At 44.0% G+C, this 21890-nt stretch overlaps 1 protein-coding gene across 2 annotated transcripts in view; it reads left to right on the top strand.

Annotated features, from left to right (window-relative positions):
* SNX29 (sorting nexin 29) overlaps nucleotides 1-21890 on the top strand; it is a 564444-nt gene that overhangs the window by 452415 nt on the left and 90139 nt on the right. For both annotated transcript variants that reach the window (XR_006783480.1, XM_045819397.1), the window contains exon 19: nucleotides 6739-6879. Coding sequence is in view for 1 of the 2 variants with exons in the window: in XM_045819397.1 (XP_045675353.1) it covers nucleotides 6739-6879 (141 nt within the window). In the remaining variant the exon portion in view is untranslated. The remainder of the gene's footprint in view (nucleotides 1-6738; nucleotides 6880-21890) is intronic.

Raw genomic sequence — 21890 nt, forward strand, 5'->3', positions numbered from 1 at the left:
CATTCTCAGACAACTGAGCTTTGAAGAGAGAGGCTCCAAGGACTGTTCTGCTGGCTTTTCCTCTTGAGTATGAAACCCTCCGAAATAAACCCAGGTCGGGCCTCCTGCCTCCTTCCATGAACACTTGGGTCTCCTCAATTAAATGAGAGTGGAGTGAAGTTAGAATGAGACCCAGTGAAGTACTTGGAATTTATAAATCACCTGAGGATTAAGGACCAGAACTTGAGGGCTGTAAAGGGATCCAGAGACCCCCTGGTCCAACCCTGCATGGTACACATGGGGAAACAAGGCCTAGAGGAAGCAGGGGCACCCCCAGCAGCACACATGGTGGTCGGGAGGTGCCCCAGCATCCAGCCTCAGTGGCAGAGCTGTTTTCATGGAACCTGACAAATAATACATTTGGGGTGCATATTGTGGAGCTTTGGCAAGAGGGGCATTATAATTTGTATTTTTATTAAATAATTTTAATGACCCACAGCATAATTTGTACTAAGCCCCAGGACTTGTGACTCAATGGCAATCTGTATATTTGTTCCTTACCAAGCAAAAATTCTATGCAGAGGTTGTAAAGCTGAGACAGGGTGACTTCAATGGCAGTGCTTCACAAAGGTTGCAGAAGTTCATGATTTGGGTTATGATGATGGTAACAGCAACAATAATTAAAGCAACAGAGGGACACTGCGGCAGGCCAGGCATTTTTATGAATGCTTTTGTGCATCCTTCTTTTGTATTCTACCCATTTCTCAGATAAGTAAACTGAGATTCAGAAAGAAGCCATTTGCCTGCCATCCCATAGCTAGTAGGTGGAGGAGGTGTGGGCCTCTAGGCTGCGGCCACAGTGCACGGACCAGTCATGGCTGTCCCGATGTCTCACTGCAGCCCCATCTCTGTCAGCCACACCACTGGAGGGAATTCCTGGCAGAGCTGACCCAAGATCAGAGATTCCCAAAATCCAGATCTTTGTTATTTCCCAGTGACAACCTAATCAATAAGGTGATTTTTTAAAATGTATTTTTATGAAGCATAATTGACATATAACATTGTTAGTTTCAGGTTTACAATACAATGATTATATATATGATATATATGTTATAAATGTTATATATGATATATATGGCAAAATGATCCCCACAATGCCTAGTTAATATCCCCAATAAGGTTATTTGTAATTAATTATTTATTTATGTATTGAACGCTCACGTGGCATCTTCTGTGTACCAGGCCCTGGTAAGCCCAAACCATGTGTGAACTCATTTAATCCTCCCAAACCCATCGAGGTGGTGGGGATAGTATTGTCATCCTTATTGCTCACAGGAGGGAGTGGAGGCACAGAGCAGTGAAGCGCCTTTCATCAGGCACACAGCTAGTGCAGCAGAGCCAGGGTTTGGATCAGGGGTTTGGATGCAGAGTCTGTGCTCTTAACCACCCCCATGTGTTGTGCCTCCTATTGACCTCACTCGTATGTTTCTGAAAGGGTCTTCCCCTCCTTCCTGCTCTGGTCATCACGCCCATGAAGTTCCCTCTTCTCCGGTGGTTTATTCATATCCTCAGTCAAGGTGGCTTCCCCTAAGTCATTGGTCCATTGGAGTCAGACCTGGGCACACCTCCGCACAGTGGACAATAGGGGATGAGGAGGAGGCGTTTGTCACACTAGTCCATGACTTGTAAAAGGAAGGGTTGAACTAATGGTTTCTAAGCTCCTTTCTAACCCGGATCCTTAAGTTCTGTGTTCTTGAATGCCTGCTGTCACCCACAGCAGGAGATACAATAAGCAGAAAACTGGGAGGCCAAGGGATGCTCTTTCTAGGGCAGGGTGTTTGGTCTGATCTGAACATTTTATAGAATGAAAGAAAGCCAGGCAAATTGGCGCCACCCTGGTTGTAAAGAAGCTTTTAAGAATTTAAGAAATTAAAGAATTTTACAGAAAATGCAGGAAAATGGGCACTCTGCTGATTTACCAAAGCAAGGGGCGGGGCCTGAACCAAGGTGGTTGTGATGATGCAGGAGCCTTCCAAGCCCATGGCAGCTGCCTACATCCCTTCTCCAGAGCCCATTTGGCACCCTTCTTGGGCAATCAGTAAAGGAATTTGAACAAGGGGGACGAACATGTTGAATGGGGCAATCCTCTTGCTAGAAGGATAGCAAGAGGCCTGTTGTGGTAGTCCCAGCAGAGATGTACATAGCTCTGGGGGTGGGTTTTGGGGGTGGTGTGACAGGCCCTATTATTTAGTACTTGGATGTGAGGGAGAGGGTCAAGAACAAGAGTAGTCAAACTTGATGCCTAGATTTTTGGCTTAGGCAACTCAGTGGTCTGTTCACGCTGAGAGAGTGAGGTCCCAGGACAAGGAGGAGCGGGTTTGCGGTTCAGGTACTGGGTTCAGATGTTGACATAATGTGTTTTATCAGGTCTGTGTCTGGCAATTGTGTTAGAGGTCCAGACTAACGCTATAGATGTGAGAGTCATTGATGTAAAATGAAATGTGCAGACCCGAGAGTGGATGCTTGTGTAGGGGGAGGAGGGCCCCGGGTGAGACCTCCGCCTTTAAGGGTGGGCAGAAGAGGATGTGCCCTCATGGAAGGCCAAGAGGGGCCGTCGAAGCATTAGGGGACTCAGTGCTTTCACAGAGTGTGTTACAGAAAATGTAGAATCAGAATGCATCACACACATTAGAGGTGATTATTTTTATCATTATTTTCAAGGTTTTTTAAGTATGTATTCACATTCACTGGTTGCAGGTTGCAACAGCCATTTATCACTGGAGAATTTATTCTCTAGGCTGTTCTTAACTGATATAATTTCTAAAAATGCATTTGCTCTCTCTCCCACTTCTCTGGTTTCCTTGCAGGGTAGTCGCTGTGTGTCCCTGGAAGGTGTCAGGGCCTGTGAAGAGCTGATGAAGCAGCTCTCACATTTTGTACCCCCAGAGTGTCCTTTTGGCCATTACAACCTGATTAAAATAAAGATGTTTTGTGTCCTAGTCATGCTCATTGCATCTAGACATGACCTTCCATCCAGCTGGGCTGGTGTCTGATCCCTCCCTCCTTCCCCAGACTGAGTTCCATCCACCTCCTCTGTATGGAGGTCTGCATGGTCCCAGACACAGCTGCACTGCTTCTGAACCTGAGGGCTGTCCGTACCTTGGGAGGAGGTGCTGTTAGTCAGCTCCATTTTATAAACGGTATAGCCAGAGAGGAGAAGGAATAGCCTGGCTGTCTGACACACCTAAGTCTGTGCTGTCTTAGTCCATTTGGTTGATATAACAAACTGCTATAGACAGGGTGGCTTAAACAACACACATTTCTCATACTTCTAGAGAATGGGAAGTCCAAGACAAGGTGCTATAGATGTGGTGTCTGGTAAACACCTGCTTCCTTGTTCGCAGGCAGCTGTCCTCTCACATGGCAGAAGTGGAAAGGTTGCTCTCTGGGTCTCTTCTATACGGGCACTAATACTGTTCATGAGACCTCCACCCTCTTGACCTAACCACCCTCCAGATCCTACCTCCTAATACCTTCACTTTGGGGGTTAGGATTTCAACATATGAATTGGCAGGGGCAGGGGGCTGTGCACAAACCCTCCAACCACAACAGCCACTCCTTAGAATCACCAGGGAAGCTTTGGAACACTGCAGATTCCTGGGTCTCAGATGGTTAATATAGCCTTTCCAGGAGCTGGTACTATTTGGAAAACACTGCCCTTCTCCACACTGGGTCTTGGATATATTGGTGAAAAAAAATAACAATAATAAAGATTTTCCAAATATATAGATCAATGGTGAGAAAAATTTTATATATATATCTAAAGAAAGTAAATATTTTAGGTATTTAGGCTATATGGTCTCTGTTGTTATGACTCAGCATTGCAACTGTATTGCAGAAGTAGCTATAAACAACAGGTAAAAAAAGGTAATAGGTAGCTTGGCCCACAGGTTACAATTTGCCTCTCCAGAGCTAGTTAGTCTTGTGCATGGTGACCAGATAAGTGATTGAAGTTGCCTTCACTCTGTGAGGGGAGATGGGTATAAATTCTTATACAAGGGGAGACTTGTATAAGAATTTACTAGCAGATATAGCCATTCAGGATATATCAGATTAAAATTGCATTTGGCCACTAGTACAAAGTCCCTTAAAACATTAGTTTGAACAAATTAAAGATAAATATTTCCCTTTAATTGAGATAAATATTTCTGTAGTAATTAGTATGGTGACTTCAAAATGTCATAGAGACCCAAGGTCCTTCTGTCTTTTTGCTTCCATTCTCATGACAACCTCATGATCAGAAAATGACCTCTGGAGCGTCAGTCATCACATATTTTTGAGAAAGAAAGAAAGAAAAGGACAGGGGGAAGAGTGGGGGGAGGTGGAAAGGCACTTATTGGCTGAGTCAGAATTCCCCTGAGAACTTACTTAGAAGCCCCAAACAATAATTTTTGTTTACATCTCATTAGTCACTCTTCTCTGTGGAGACAGAAAAATCTAGTTTAATTCTTTTTTCTGAATACATTGCTACACCAGAAATATTGGGGGGAAAATGGATACTGGGTGGGTAAGTAGCACTTGTTATCGATCAAGAACATTCAAAGAATGCCCACATCAGCCATAATGAAGTGCATTCCCTTAACCTCTGCTAGGTGTATTTGCTCACTGATTAATGACGTCTCAGTGTATGGAGATGTGAACCTGAAGGCCCAGTTCTCCATAACTACCAGGCCATTCCAGATGCTTTGAGATCTAATTCGTACTTCCCTGTTATAAATCAAATACTTGCATAACTGTGATCACAATCCAATCAGCCTTTATAGCACTGCTCGGACACCCAGTGCCAAGAAAGCTTTTGAAACATACCTTTTCCTCTTCGGGCAGCCTGGGCTGCTAGAAAGTCCTTGTCTGCTGAAATTTGTTTTCCTTTATTTTCTACCTGCTGGAAGTCTGCTTCCTGGAATCACTGGCACGTGTTATCTTGGTCTTTCTTCTTTTCATTCCAGGAATGTGGAAATCTCTACTCCCCCTCCATCCTGAGGCTCAGGCTGTCATCCTCCAATGTCTTTTATCTTTCGTCTGATAATTTGGCTATAATCCATCTCAGAACCCAGTGCTTCTCAAACTTGAAAGTGTGTAGGAACCACTTGGGATTCTTATTAAAATGCAGAATCTGAGTCAGTGCATCTGGGGTGGAGCCTGAGATGCTGCATTAACATCTTCCCATGTGGTGCTGATGCTCCTGGTCCACAGCCACACTCTGAGTGGCAAGTGATTGTGGGTCTTGCAGAACATATTTTACTTATCTTTTAGCAGGTGGCAACCAAAACCTAACTAAGTTGGTTTGGTTGATTTAGAATAGAACAAGACTTCAACCCTTTATTCTAGAACTTACCATTTGCCTTTAAATGAGGCCTGAAGATTACATAGACTTTTTTAATGACTCTCCCACATCATTTACTTGGCTTGAACTTACTGAGATCTATAAATCTTTGTCCCACAGGCTACTGCTGGGCTGTACTTCCCTGTCCTATACTTACGATGTTGGTTTTTTTGGATTTTATGACAGGCCCTGACATTGAACTTTCTGCATTTCATTACATTGGATTAGACTCATCTCTCAGGCCAGTTGAGGTCACTTGATATCTGTCACCCAGTATATTTACTGTCTCTCCTAGCTTGGAGACTTCTAATAAACTCAGTAGCCTCTGTTTCTCCATCTAATTCCACTGAAAACTTTGACTTATTAACTGTAATTGTTTGGTTTAAGTCTTCCTTTCTTTGTCTTGTTCAAATACTGTGAGAGACCCTGATGGTTGCCTAACCAAAATTCAAATACAAGATATCTGCATTGGGGATGCTGGGTGGTTTTCATGTAGAGGCAGAACTTATCGTCACTTTGAAATATATAGTTGTATGGTTAAAGAGGCTTTAAGATGTGTGCTGACATTTACAGATTGCAAATTACACTGCCATTTATCATTGGGACTTCACTCTTTATGCTGTCCTTAACTTGTGCAGTTTTTACGATGTATTGATCTTGCTCCCACTTGTCTGTTTCCTTTGCAGTGTGGTTGCTCTGCGTGCCTGGAAGGTTCCAGGGCCTGTGAAAAGCTGCAGAAGCAGCTCTCACATTTCGTACCCTCAGAGTATTCTCTTGGCAGTTACAACTTGATTAAAATAAAGATGTTTTATGCCCCATTGTGTTTATCCCAACTGGACATGACCTTCCATCCAGCTGGGCTGGTGTCTGATCCCTCCCTCCTCCCCCAGACTGAGTTCCATCTCCTCTGTGTGGAGGTCTGCATGGTCCCAGGCACAGCTGCACTGCTTCTGTACCTGAATGCTCTCCACACACCTTGGGAAGAGGTGCTGTTGGCTCCATTTTACATATGAGGAAATGCATAGCCAGAGAGGATGAATAGAGTCTCACCAGCAGCTCGTCTCTGCTACAATATGGCTGTGACAAAAATATGACTAATGCGTTGCTGAGATTAAATGGGGGAATGATATACAGCATGTTGATCCTGTAGCCTGCGTGATTCGTCATTCGCATGCCCACTTGTTCACTCTGTAGTACTGAGTTCCTGCTCTGTGCCTGGCACTGGACTTCCGGTGGCAGGGGACACAGTGTGGCCATGTCCTCAAAGAACTGTTTTCAGGAGTGGATCATTGCCGAATGCCCATCCTCTTATAATGAAGTTTTAAGAGAAGTCTCCATTTTCTTTCTCTTTCCTTTTTTTTTTTTTTTTTTGACAGGTCTACATCCGGATAAAAGACGATGAATGGAATGTCTATCGACGGTACACAGAGTTCAGGAGTTTGCACCACAAGTTGCAGAACAAATACCCTCAAGTGAGAGCCTACAACTTCCCACCCAAGAAGGCCATTGGAAACAAGGTACCATCACCATGGGGAGCCGGGCAGCTCAGCTCCGGTGCCTACATTGAGGCAAACTGTTTCTTTTTCTTTCTTAAATTCATGATTTAAACACACAAGTGATGCAGGCATTCCAGGGGTCTGGGGACCTGAAGGTGTGAGACCCACTGTGGGTTCTTGGCTTCACACAGGGAAAAATTCTAATAGGAATCAGCATAGAGTTTAGAGTGAAAAGGACTTTATTAGTCAAGCAATGGGAAAGAGAATGGGCTACTCCACAGGCAGAGCAGTCCCCTGTTAGTGGGATTTGCTTTTATTGAGGCTCATTTAATCTGAGGGTAGGGCATGCAGTAAGGAGGAGGAATATTTAGAACTTTGGGGGGGGAAAGGGTGGAGATTTCTTGGAAGAGGCCCATCGGCCATTTTGTGTCCTTACATGGGCTTTCCACTTCCGATCACGGCGCAGGGCGTGTTGTTCAGCAAGCGTGTTGCAATGAGTGTATAATAAGGGTAGGGGTCACCACAAGCTGAAATTAGTCTCTGCGTTGGATCGAGCTGGTCTTCTGCTGGTTCTAAGCTATAAATCCTAACTCCTTGATAGCCCCTGTAGCCCTTACTGATTACAGCTGTTTTGCTACATATCCTATCTCACATGTTCCTCCTATAAACATACAAGTCAAAAGCTGGTAAATATAAGAAAAAAAAGAAATAGTCACCCATAATTCCACTACCTAAAGACAATCACATTGTGTTTTGTTTGTATACATCCTTTTATATCCCTAGGGAAAGGGATGGCAAACTTGTTCTCTAAAAGGCCAGAGAGTAAATATTTCTGGCTTTGTCACCATCATGTTTCAGCTGAAAATCCTCAGCTCTGTCCTTGGAGTGTGAAAGCAGCCACAGACAGGGTGGACACGAATGGGTGTGGCTGTGTGCCAATAGCATTTATTTGTAAGAATTGATGGCAGCTGGATTTGGCCTATGGGTCAGTTTGCTGACCCCTATTTTGGACCAAAAAAATCTTTCCTAGTTTCCATCTATACTTCTTATGCTATGCATTTGGACTTATGAATGTGGAGTTATTACCCAAGCACAGCTTTCTCAAAAGAGTTCTGTTTTTTGTAGGGCTACTGCCTTCACGAGACTTAATAATGTATAATGATATAGTTTGTTTCTGTGTATGCATCCATGTACCCTGGAGAAGGGAGGCACTAATTTTCCACAAGTTTTCTGGTTGATTAATTTGCATTCATGCAGCACGTGTTTACTGAGCACCTAGTATACGTCACGGTGCAGGATGCAAGAGTCCAGCACTTCAGAAGACAGGACTCAGCGTAGGGCCCTACTGAATGTCTGTTCTAGCCAGTTGGCATCATTTTGTGGTTTCTCATGTTTGCTTAGAGCAGCAGTTCTCTGTCTTGGTGGCACTTTGGATCACTTGGGGAGTTTTAAAAACCACTGAGACTTGCTCATCTGCCAGCTCCATTCTGATCCATTCTGATTTAATTTGTCTGGGGGGAAGCCTGGGTCCTGAGGGGTTAAAAAGTTCTCTAGATAGTTCCAATATGCAGCCAAGCTGGTGATCCCCTGTGCCTTGGAGTCAAGTTGATGATGGATATACTTCAACAATTGCAATGTATTAACTAGCTTGTTAGGGACAGTTCAGCCAGGTGAAGTAAGGTCATGACCGTTCTCAGGATATGCAAGAAATTGGGCCTTGTTTAAGAAGGATCCCTCTACCATAGTTCTTAAAGTGTGGCTCCTGATTAGTAGAAACAGCATCACCTGGGAGCTTATTAGAACTAAAGATTATCTGGCTCCCCCAACCCCAAGCCCAGAAATCTGGGTCAAACAAGCCCTCTGGGTGGTGCTGATACACCAGGATGCATGAGAACCACAGTGCCATGTTGAATTGACAAAGCCCCGGGGTGGATTCCACAAGCGACAGATTTCCTAGTTTCTCTCTCGAAGAAGTAGCTTGCTAGAATTTCCTTCCATCTTTTTTTGTAATTAAAATTTTTTTTCACTTACAGTTGACACTCAATATTATATTACTTTCAGGTGTACAGCATAGTGGTTAGACATTTATCTTATAACTTACAAAGTGATCACTCTGCTAACTCCAGTACCCATCTGGCACCACACATAGTTATTACAATATCATTGACTATGTCCCCTATGCTGTACTTTACATCCCCCTGCCTATTTTGTAACTGCCAATTTGTACTTTTTAATTCCTTCCCCCTTCTCACCCATCTTCTACCCCCTTCTCATGGCAACCATCAGTTTGTTCTCTCTGTATCTATGAGTTTGTTTCTGTTTTGTGTGTTCATTTATTTTGTTTTTTTAGATTCCACATATAAGTAAAATCATATGTCTTTCTCTGTCTGACTTATTTCACTTAGTATAATACCCTCTAGGTCCATCCATGTTATCACAGATGGCAAGATTTCATTCTATGTTACATATGAATAATATCTCATTGTATATATGTACCACATTTTCTTTATCCATTGGTTTAGCGGTAGACACCTAGATTGCTTCCACATCTTCATTATTGTAAGTAACAATACTGCAGTGAACATTGGAGTGCATATATCTTTTTGAATTAATGTTTTGGGTTTCTTCAGATAAATACATGGAAGTGGGATTGCTGAGTCATATGGTAGTTCTATTTTTAATTTTGTGAGCACTCTCTATACCGTTCTCTGTGGTGGCTGTACCAATTCACAGTCCTACCAACAATGCACAAGCATTCCCTTTTCCTATATCCTCACCTATGCTTGTTCATTGATTTATTGATGATAGTCAATCTAACAGGTGTGAAGTAATAGCTCATTGTGGTTTTAATTTGCATTTTCTCTGGATTTCCTTCCATCTTAAACTTAGAAAACCAGAGCAAGAGTTTCCATAACCCACTCCCAACACCTGGAAGTTCCACAGGGAAAGCTATTACTGATGCTATGTTTACATAATCATAGATTTTGATGTTTAAACCAGATTAGAAATCTGATCAATGTCAGGGCCTGTTTGATCTTAATTTAAACAGTTATAAAGCAGTTTATCTCAGGCCCAGAATTCATCTGTCACTCCATTTTTTCTGTTGGAAAAAAGTGGAGTTAAGCTCATAAAAATGGAAGACTTAGAAATTCTATGCTTGTTCATAACAAGGAATACAATAATTCTTATGAAAAGAGTGGGAGAAATTATATACCAATTTAATCTAATGACTCATAGGCTCATACAAATCTTGGGACCCATCCAGAATGTCTTAAAATGTCATAAAACAAAAGTCTGCCTAACCATTCTGTTGTGATTGTAAGATATTTTCACTTGCAGAACGCATTACACTGAAGCAGCCCTTCCATGGTACTTCCTTCAGGGAGCTCGGCCTGCCTGTGTTTCGCCAAGGGAAATTAGTCTAAGGCCGAATTGGGTCATTCACAGGGTGAAATGCCTTGCATTGTGCATCCACTTCCTGTGGCTGCTGTAACACGTCACCGAACATTTAGTGGTCCAAAACAATGCAAATTTATTTTCTAAGCTCTGGAGGTCAGAAGTCCAAAATTGGTCCTGCAGGGCTAAAGTCAAGGTGTCAGCAGGGCTGCATTCCTTCTGGAGGCTCCAGGGAAGGATCTGTTCTTGCCTTTTTTAAGCTTCTTGAGGCCACCCACATTCCTCCACTGTGGCCCTCCTGAGTCTTCAGAGCTGCAGCCACATGACTCTGACCTCTGCTGCTGTCAGCATAGTCACATCTCCGTCCTCAACTCTGTCCCACTTCCTCTGAAAGGGACCCTGTGATCACAGTGGGTCCTCCCCAGATCACCCATGATAAACTCCCATCTCAAGATTCTTACCCTAATCACACCTGCAAAGCCCCTTTGGCCATGCAAGTTAAAAGACCCACAGGTTCTGGGATTAGTATGTGGACATCTTTTGGGGCACACATTGCTGAATGCTTTCTCTGAGAGTGAGTTTCCCCTCTGAGGTGGGGTCATCCTCAGCTCTGCTTTAGATTCTCAAGAACATTGTCAATTTTGGGAACAACTTGGAACAGCTGCAATTTCTTCTTAAGAAATCTGTGACAGTAGGGCAGCGTCCCCTGCCCCTCACTTCTCCTCCCTTCCCCTCCCTTCAGTGCAGCTCTATTCTCAAATAAGTGAGCTTGGGAATGCAAGGTACCATCTTGGTGGGCCCGGCCCAGTGATGACTGGCTTATACCAATGCCCCAGCTGGTTCTTAGCCAGATCTTTGGTCCTGCTCCCTGAGGTCAGGGGTGGATCTGACAGTTTCCTCTGTGGCTCAGGAATCTGACAGCTCATGAGGAGTCATGGGCCTGTACCTCTTACAGTAGCCTGTGCAGCCATTTAGCCTTTAATTGGCTGGTCATGCCACAATTGTACTTTGATTCAGCATTCAGCTACGACATACCTGCTTGGCTGCTACCCAGCACAGCTCTGAGGATCCATCTGATTTTCAGGTATAGATTCAGTCAGAACATAGGACTTCAGTGCTCAGCAGAGGCTACCAGTGAACTCTGCTAAGAGATCAAGCTTGTGCTGGCCCTAGCAGGGCCTAATGGCTCAGGATACTTGCTTTGATACCCTGAGAACCAGTTCTCTAGAGAGCTTGATTCTAAATTGAACCAGAAAAATCTACTAGATCAGAATCTTTTCTTTGATTCAGTCACTTCAAGAATGATGCACTTGGCACTTGGACCATTGGGTTATATACCTTGCTGCTCTAGGCCTTGGATTTGTTAAATGAATCGCTACAGAATCCACAGACCTGGATGGTACTCAAGGACATATTAAACAGAGGTTAGCCTTTTTAAAATCATCAGATGAGTATCTTTCTAGCCTGAATTTCTAGATATACCCCAATGATGCCAGTTACAGAAGCAAAGTGTGATCTCAACCCGTTTGAATTTTTAATTGATAAAATTAGTGCAATGTATAGTTTGTGTATAGGATTTGTCTATACCAAAGCATTTCTTTTGCCCTGGTAGGCCATGCATGTGTTTAATTGTAAATGCACTGATGCCCAGAGTACTCACTAGAGATAGTCATGCCTTTGTGTACCACATCAAGCCCTAATCTTGTTAAAATACTTACCTGAATAGCAGCCCACTACTTGATGAAGTTTATTCCTTTGTAACTGTGTCAAGCCACAATAGTTGTATATTGAAATTACTCATTAATGTTTAAATATCACTGACAGGCTTGTATCAGTCAGGATAGGCTTGGTTAGTCTGAGTTAACACACAACTCCATGACCTTGGCAGACCAAACTAACTAAGTTGTGTTTTTGGCTCACACTTCATGTCCACCGGGGGGTGGCTGGGAGCTCCACTCATCATAGTGTCGGGGCCCAGGGTGCTGGAGGCTGCTGTCTATGTGTGTGGGGCAGCAGGAGCAAGGGACAGAGGCAGATCAGATGCTGATTCTTCAAGCCTCTGTCTGGAAGTGACACATGTGAATTCTACTCACATTTCATTGGCCAAAGCAAGTTACGGGGCCATGTCTAATGCCAAGAGGGCAAAGGAGTCCACTCCCACCCTGTGTGGAGAAGGAGAACCATAATCTCTATGGGCAGCTTTCCTGACCCCCACAGGAGGGTACTTCTCTTGAGCTGCATTATTGAGCAGGATTGAGACAATAAGATTGCAGAACTTCACTAATCCAAGTCCTGTGGTCTCTACTTCTAAGTCACAGGTAGCAAACACAAGGCCCATGGACTGAATCTGACCCCCCACCTTGTTTTTTCCAGCCTGGCACCTTGTTTCTACCTGGCAGCAGTGCCAAGCTCTCACTTAACTGTTAAGGAATAGTTAATTTACACAGTCCTAAAATTACATTCGGCCCTTTGAAGGCAGCCTCGAGGCTGATGTGGCCCCCGGTGAAAATGAGTTTGACACCCCTGTTCTAAGTAATCCCAGTTTAGCTGCTTCCCTCCTTCCCTGTTTAGATGGTCCTAACTCAAGCCACTGTCATCTCTGGCATGAGCACTTACAAAGGCTGCCCTTTTCCACTCTTGTCTGACTAACAGTCTATTTCCCACACTGTAGCCACAGTGAGGTGTGCATATGTAAATCAGATTGTGTCACTCTTGGTTAAAGCCCTCCAGTGGCACCCATGGCAGGTGAATTTAGGACTCTTTGCTACGGCCTGCAAGGTGTCCCTGACTGTCCCCTACAGCCTCCCCTGTCTTACTTATGCCCCACTCCTCTTCCTCTACACCCAGCCACACTGACCTCCTAACACTTCCACGCTGTTGTCACATCGTGACCTTTGTGCCTGCTGTTCCTCTGCCAGGAGTGGCTTTTTCCCAGTCTCTGCGGGGACAGCTTCTTTGACTCATCAGGTATATGCCTTTCCTGACCACCCTGGCTGCTCCTCAGTCACTCTGTAGCCCGTTACTCTGCGTAAATTTTCCCCTAGCACATGCCAGGGCTTGAAATGATTTATTTGTGTACTTGAGTATTATCTGTCTCTCTGCACTGGAAGTTCACAAAACAGAGCCTGGGTCTGTTTCTTCTCACCACTTTCTCCCCAGCTCCTAGAATAGTACTCGAGATATTTACAGCCTGAATTAATGAATAAATGAACAGAAATCATTGGGAAAAGTTTCCCTTTTATTTTCTTCTTCCCTTCACTGGGCTCTTGGCGCAAACTCAAAAAAAATCTAAATTCTGAAAGTGAGTAGAAGTACTTTCAGGTGACTTGGGAGGTTGTTCTCATTCCACTTTTGAGTGAATACTTTTTGCAGCCTTGCAAAGAGGCTGCAAGACTTTGGAGACAGGAGAGATGGCTCTCTAATGATCCGGGGGAGTTGCCTGGATAGCTCCCTGTCCAAATGGACTTTGCCAGCATGAAGGTTAGGTAATAATAGACTCATTTTTGATGATGCTACTAAAGTCTACATTATTGCTCAGGGAGCAAATGAGGATTGAGAGACTGTCATTCTTTCTTAGGATAATGGCATTGGTCTCCAAAAGTTCATTTGGCATTAAGGCAAGGCAAATCACTTCCCCCACCGAGCCGTAGATAATTCAACTTGTTGGAGAAATTATGCATTAAAATCCTCATTAAAAACACATACACCAGTGTGTGGTGAGAAATCAACTGGCACTCACTGAGCCATGGACAGTGCCTTTGCAGCTCCCTGGGAGCCACAGCTTTAAATGAAGCCCTGGGGATGGCAGGGCCCCAGCAGTGGAGGGTGGATGGATATAATGGTGGGAATGAGTGGGTATCTAGAAGAATGCTAAAGCTGATTAATTATTCTATTTGGAAAACATGTCCAGAGTGTATGGGTGTCCTGTTAGGTACAGAGGTTACAACGATGTACGGTTCTCATGGAGGAGAATCCTGAGCTGGAGGAGTGTCCCACTGTGCTCTGGAGAAGAGTGAGGAGGGGAAGCAGAGCTGCTTTCTGCAGGAGGTGAAATGCTTAAAGGGCCAGCAGGAGCCTGAATTAATCTCACAAGTGGGAAAGTAGGGTCAGTGCAGGAGACATCTTTTCCTTCTGTGTACCCTTTTTTTCTCCATACATCTTGTATTAGTTTTCCATTGCTGCCATAACAAATTACCACAAACCTAGTAGTCTAAGGCAACACACACTTCTTTTTTTTTTTCCATTACCTGGCCCATCTGTCAGGGCCTCGTCAGCAAAAGGGCCAGCTCGGGCTTATCTCATGTCAAAGCCAGCCTGGTAAAGTGCAATATCCTTTTGGCTTCTGGGTAATTGAAACGAGTTTGGGTATACTTTTCAAAATACTTAAAAGTTGTAAAAAATTAAAAAGTTTGAAGTTTTTAAATTACTTTATTGTTTTTCAATTACAGTTGTCTGCATTTTCTCCCTACCACTCCCGACCCCAGGCAAATCCTCCTCCTTCCCTTGCTTCCATCCTCTCCCTTGGTTTTGTCCATGTGTCCTTTATAGTAGTTACTGGAAACCCTTCTCCCCACTGTCCCCTCCTGCCTCCCCTCTGGCTATTGTTAGATTGTTCTTAATTTCAATGTCTCTGGTTATATTTTGTTTGCTTTTTTCTTTTGTTGATTATGTTCCAGTTAAAGGTGAGATCATATGATATTTGTCCCTCACCACCTGGCTTATTTCACTTAAGCATAATGCTCTCCAGTTCCATCCAAGCTGTCGCAAAGGGTAGGAGCTCCATCTTTCTCTCTGCTGCATAGAATTCTATTGTGTAAATGTACCAAGTTTTTTTGATCCACTCATTTACTTATGGGCACTTAGGTTGCTTCCAGCACTTGGCTATTGTAAATTGTGCTGCTATGATCATTGGGGTGCAAAGGATCTTTTGGATTGGTGTTTCAGGATTCTTAGGGTATAATCCTAGCAGTGGAATTGCTGGGTCAAAAAGGCAGATCCATTTTTAGTGTTCTGAGGAAATTCCATACTGTTTTCCACAGCAGCTGTACCAGTCTGCATTCCCACCAACAGTGCACTAGGGTTCCCTTTTCTCCACATCCTCTCCAACACTTGTTTGTTGAATTGTTTATGATGGCCATTCTGATTGGTGTGAGGTGGTATCTCATTGTGTTTTTAATTTGCATCTCTCTGATAGCTAGTGATGCCGAGCATCTTTTCATATGTCTCTGGGCCCTCTGTATGTCCTCCTTGGAGAAATGTCTGTTCAAGTCTTTTGCCCATTTTTCAATTGGGGTTTTTGTGTTCCTGGAGTGGAATTGTGTGAGTTCTTTTTATATTTTGGAGATCAAACCCTTGTCTGAGGTATCATTGGCAAATATATTTTCCCATATTGTTGGTTCTCTTTTCATTCTAATGCTGTTTTCTTTAGCCATGTGGAAGCTTTTTAATTTGATGAGGTCCCATTTGTTTATTCTTTCCTTTATGTCCCTTGCTTTGGGGGACATATCAATGAAGATGTTGCTGCTTGAAATGTCTGAGATTTCCCTGCTGATGTTTTCCTCTAGGACATTTATGGTGTCATGACTTATATTTAAGTCTTTTAGCAACATACACTTCTTACCTTTATAGTTCAGCAGGTCAGAAGTCTGCCACAGTCTCATTGGGCTAAAGTCAAGGTGTCAGAAGGACTGTGAGCTCCTGGAGGCTCCAGGAGACAGTCTGTTTCCTTGCCTTTTCCAGCTTCTAGGGACTGCCTGAATTCATTCCATGGTGCACGGTCCCTTCCTCTGTTTTTAATGCAGCGTGTCTCTGGCCATACTCCATAGTCACATTTTTCTCTGACCACAACAGGGGAAAAGGTCCTCTACTTTTAAAGAGTGTGATTTGACTGGGCCCACCCTGATAGCCCAGGATAATGTCCCCACCTCAAGGTCCTTAACCTAATCACATCTGCAAAGTCCCCTTTGCCATGCACAGGTCCTGGAGAGCAGGATGTGAATATCTGCTGGAGAGAAATTATTCTGCTGACCTTACATTGCTCTTTTGTTGCCTAAGATACTGAACCATTACTATTATCTCATTTACAAATGGGGAAACAGAGGCAGAGGGAGGTAAAGTGATTGGTCTAAGGCTAACTCACTGGCAGTGTCAAGGCTAATATGTAGGCCAGGCAGATGCCTACAGAGCGCCAGCCTCCACTCTGTCACACACAGAGACCTGCACACACCACCCTGGGGAATGGGTGAGTGAAGATTATTTAGCCATTGTCCAGCTGGTGGACATTTCCATTGCCTCCCTAAGTCAGTTTTGCAACCTCGGTGGTGTTGGAGTCAGGGAGCAAGTGAAGCTGGGACCTCTGATTTCCTCTCCCTTCCACTGAACCATCCACCCTTCACCCCCCACCCACTCTCCTTTAGGGGTCATGTTTAGAGTTAGGAGCTGTGCCTCCTTGCCAATCTGCAGACTTATAAACTTCCTTGGTAAACCTAAGTGTAAGAGAGGGTCATGTATTCATTCATTTATGCATTTATTCATCAGCAGGACTTTACCAACTCTGTAAGTAAAAAATGAAAAGCAGAAAAGAAAGGAAGGTTCCTACTGCTTTACAAGCTGTGTGGCCTTGGGCAAATTATTTGATCTCTCTGTGCCTCAGTTTACCCTTGTATATATCATGGGTGGGCTGGTAGTGACATGGAGCATCTCCTCAACATAAAAGATGCTGGGACTCTGAGCCCGTGCAGGAGATGAGCCTGACATAGGTGGTTCATCCAGGACCCTCACACTCTGAGTTCCTGTGTACACTAATACCAGCCATCACTTTCCAGGCTTGTCATGCACACCGGAGGCTCTGTGTTCATTTTGTCATCATGCAGTTCTTGTCAAGCCCATATAAAATGTCTTAAAGATGAGGAAACTGAGCTCAGAGGCTTTAAGCATTCTTTTTTTTTTTAATATTTTATTTATTTATTTTTAGAGAGGCAAGGGAGGGAGATAGAGATAGAGAGAGAGAAACATCAATGTGTGGTTGCTGGGGGTTATGGCCTGCAACCCAGGCATGTACCCTGGCTGGGAATCGAACCTGCGACACTTTGTTCGCAGCCCGCGCTCAATCCACTGAGCTATGCCAGCCAGGGCTGGCTTTAAGCATTCTGCCCAGGATCCCGTAGCTTGTATCAGAAGTTGAGTCAGACTGGTGCTACTGTCAACTGTGCCATCTGCCCCTTGGTGGGGAAGCCCCGTAACCCAACACCTAAATCTGGGAGCTGGTAATGCTGCAAGTCACACACAACTGCAGGTTTCCATGTGGAGATGCAAAGAATCAGGGAATTCTGCCACAAGTGCCCTCATATGGAAGAGGACCCACAAGGAAGTGCCAGTACCCTCACCTACGTGGAACGGAGATGTGGGAGCTCAGACATCATCCTTTCCCAGTTTTCCAGAGAGGAAGTTGGGAGAGAACAGAAATTCCAACTGAATGAAGCTGTAAACTCAGGCTCATTTCTCATTTGACACTCTGCCAACTACTGTGTGAATAGTCGTGGTACTTAATGTATTAAACAAGAAGAAGAGAGGGATTGGGCTCACTATGCATTACACATTTGTGTTTCTCTTTAATATGGTAAAAGCCTCTTCAGACATTTGCCAAGAGAGCAGTTGCTAAAGTCACCTTGCCAGAAAAATTGTCTCAGGAGACAGACACCGACGCCCCTCAGCAGGCCTAGAATGTGTGTGTCTGGATCCGTATGTGTATGTATTTAGTATGCAGGGCCTCTTGGGAGGACTTCTCTATAGTATCAAGTTAATATGCAAGAAAAATCAAGGTCATTTTATAAACAAATAACCTGGGGCCAGCAACCAGCAGTGTCTTTGCTGCTCTGTTTCCATCCTATGTGTTTCTGGGTAGGGCCCAAGGGACTCATCTTGGTGGTCTCGGGCCACAGACCTTGCAGGTCCCACCCTCCTTCAGGAAGTCTTCCCTCAACTCAGAGTGTTAGCTGTCCCTCCTCTGAATTCCTTTCTCATACCCTTTGGACTCCTTGATACACAGTTCTCTCTCCTCTATGTCCCCATCCATTAGAGAGCAGTGGCAGGTCTGTAGAGCCTGTCTTTTCAGCAGCTCACAGCATCTTTGTCTTTTCAGTGCCTGGCACATAGCAGATGCTGGTAAAATGTGTTTGATGAACAAGTGAACTCCAGGTACATAGAAATTGGCGTGTGATGCCAGTTAGTATGGCTACCAATTCCCCCTCTCCCCAATTCTCTTCATTAACTTACAGGTCTTCCATCGTTGTTCATAGGAAGATGTGCAGGCCTTCCCTACCCAATGGGTACTGATACAACACTGCAAATATTTGCAGGGGGTTCTAAAAAGAGTTTGCATTAGCCATGCCTGGTCATAAAAATGAGTTATTTGACACATATGGGATCTGACCTTCCCAATCCCACAACCAGAATTGGCCAGCTCCCCTTATTTCACTCATCTCAGGCTGAGCATGAGGCCTCCAGTGAAGCATGCTGAAGCCATTGGTTTGGAAATTGGCATGAATTATAAGACACTTGACTCTCTGCTGGGCATTAAGTGTTGTCCAAAATATTTCTGAGGCTGTTAAATTGCTTGTATGTCATTATTTAATCTCTCCTTCTAGCTCTGAAGGCCTTCTTAACCCACATTACATCTGTTTTTTCCCTTTTCATTTTTGGACAGCTGATTAAAATCACAACCCAGAAGAGTCCTTCTTAGCTCTTATTCTCTTCTTGAATAATTGAGAATAATTGCCACCTTCCCCTTTAGTACTCCCATTAATATTGAGAATTGTGTATTGCAATCTTGGTTTATCTAAGCAAGCTAGAAAAAAACATTTTTAATTTCTCAGGTTGCCATCATTTTAGTTACTTTCCTGTCACCAGGTCTCTGGGGTTCAGCATCCCTTGTACATGGAGGAAGTGGCCCCCTTCCCCTGAGGTTCTCTGCAGTTTCTCTCTTCCTGCACATTTTTAGAAGCCATGCTTCTATATTGCCAAGAGGTTAAGAGTTTGGGTAGTGGTGTCTTACTGGCCTCAATTCATATCTTGTCTCTGGCAACATTGGCCATGTGACCTCCAACACGTCACTCACCCTCTGTGATGCTCAGTTGTCTCAGCTCCCACATGGGCCGACGGTGCTTACCTCGCAGGCTCTGGAGACCATCCAGTGAGTGCTGTAAGTTAGCTGTTTAGCATAGCACATGGCATCTCCTGAATCTTCAAATGCTAGCCTAAAACAATAGCTCTGTAGAGAAGCCTTATTAATCTAGTTTCCATTCTTTTATCATTTGTGATAAGTTTGACATACACAGGCTAGATTCTTCTTTCTTCCCTGCATTTCTTGCATCATTTTGGGTGGTGGGTTTTCTCTCTTCCCTTCTTTTTTGGTTATTGTTTAAACTGAGATATAGCACCTTCAATCTTAGGTGTACAGCTTGATGGATTTTTATAAAATGAGCACACCTTTACAAATAGCATGGCGACCAAGAAATATACCATTAACAGAGCTCCAAGCCTCCTCTTGTCACTCTCTCCCTACTAGGTTGTTCATGATCCTGACATCTAATCCATAGGTTAGGTTAGCCTGTTTTAGGATTTTACATAAATGGGATCATATAGCATGTATTCCTTTGTATATGGTCTCTTTCTCTCCACATCACATCTGTGAGATTCATCTAGATCATTGCAAGTAGCGGTTGTTTCTACTGTGTGGTATTCCATTGTGTGGCTATACCACAACTTCTTTATCTCTACTGTTGATGGATGTTTGGGTGGCTCCCAGTTTGGCCCAATTTCACACAGTGCTGTGATGAATATTCTTGTCTTCTGGTGGCTGTGAGCCTGACTTCTGTGATTTTATACTTAGGAAAGGAATGGCTGGGTCGTAGGCTGTGTGTGTGTTTGCTCTAGTAGATACTGCCAACGAACCTCCAAAGTGCTTATACAGTGATATGAAGTTTACAGTAATGCTTTCTTAAAGGAAGTGGAAAATACAAAGAATAAGATAATAAGCACCATAATAGCAGCCTAGCATGAGCAGCTATTCACATTTTGTCATATGCGCTTCTAAACTCTTAAATTTTTATTATAAAATTGATGAGTTCAAAAACTGTTTGGAGCAGTAGAAAAACATCTCAATAGATGTGTTACCTCAAATGGAGAGTACTTTGAAGGTGACTAAAGTTTAAACATGTAAGAATTAATACAAAATTTTTTATAGATGTTTGGGGGTCCACCCTCGTAACTCTTGCCTCCTCCTCCAGGAAACTTCTCTTGCTCCCCTCGCAGTAGAACCCACCGCCCCATCCCCCTGCTTCCTGCACCCCATTCCCTCACAGCCCCCACTATGGTTTAGTGCACACACTCCACGTCTGGTTTTCCAGAGGAGTGACAACTTCTCATCGCACTATATACACCAGCACACGGGTATGGGACTTTTGTCAGCAGAGGCTGGATTTGGGGTTATTTATACAAAAACATTAGATTGCATTCTTTAATACAGACTCAAAGTAAAACCTCTGCCCAGCTCCTCTCTCTTAAATGGGGCCCAGAAATCTTGGAGTGTCCTAGAAGTGTTGGGTACAATTTCCTTTGCTGCTTTGGAGAGCCATCATCTCCACCAGTTCCCAACTGTGTTAAGCCTAGCCACTCCCTTGGAACTTTCTCATCATTAATTTCCCAGCTCTTCTGCCTTCTGAAGGAAATAGAAGTTCTTTCTTATAAATGAGTTTAGAAGCTTTTTTGACTTAGTGCCTGATCCTCTTAAGCCCATGAAAGTAGGACTGTTTGGTATCATAAAGGAGCCTTTGATACTGGCTTTTAGCTGTCCCTCATGTACTGGGCAGCCTGCCCCTCACAGCAGGAAATCAACCAGCCTTTCTGCACATCAGCAGTGCCCTCTCTCTAAGAATAGCAGCCATTTATTGAGCACCAACTACACACCAGGCACCATGCCAAGGGCTTTGCCTGCCCACTCTCCCAACAGCCTGGTGGCCCGGAAATGGTTACCCGTGCCTCACCTCATGTGCTGTGCATTGCTCCCTCTTAGGTCTTGACCCCTCAAGCTCTTTCTTGCCTCAGGGCCTTTGCACAGGCCGTTCCTTCTAGAACTCCTCATCCCCCAACTTTCCTGTGGCCAGTCTTCCTCATCTGTCAGGTCTTAGCTTAAATTCTTCCTCCTTAGAGAACCCTTTCCCAACTACCCAGAATACATGATCTCCCTCCTTTATGGCTTCCTTGGCTCCTTGTTTTTTTTTCCCTTTGTAGTATTATCACATTTTGTAACTATAGTTATTTTCTTTAAAGCGGGTGTGTGTGTGTGTGTGTGTGTGTGTGTGTGTGTGTGTGTTGTTGTTGGCCAGGGTAGCAATTGAAGGATTTTAAGCAGAGGAGCGACAAATTTCTGTTTGTGTTTTGGAGACACTGCTACCATGTGGAGGATAGCTTGATGGGTTAAGCAGGGAGACTCGTGCCAGTATGTAGGCAGAATGTTTGCATCTGGTACCACTGAGGTTTGGGTTAGTGCACCACCATTGTAAACTGAAAAGGGTAATTACCAGACTCACAGAGACATGGGGTCCAGCCTGTGGAGATGGACAGCCTGCAGAGATGGT

This window comes from Phyllostomus hastatus, unplaced genomic scaffold (assembly GCF_019186645.2).
Source record: "Phyllostomus hastatus isolate PE091 unplaced genomic scaffold, TTU_PhHast_1.1 phas_scaffold_385, whole genome shotgun sequence".
Classification (NCBI taxonomy): Eukaryota; Metazoa; Chordata; class Mammalia; order Chiroptera; family Phyllostomidae; genus Phyllostomus; species Phyllostomus hastatus.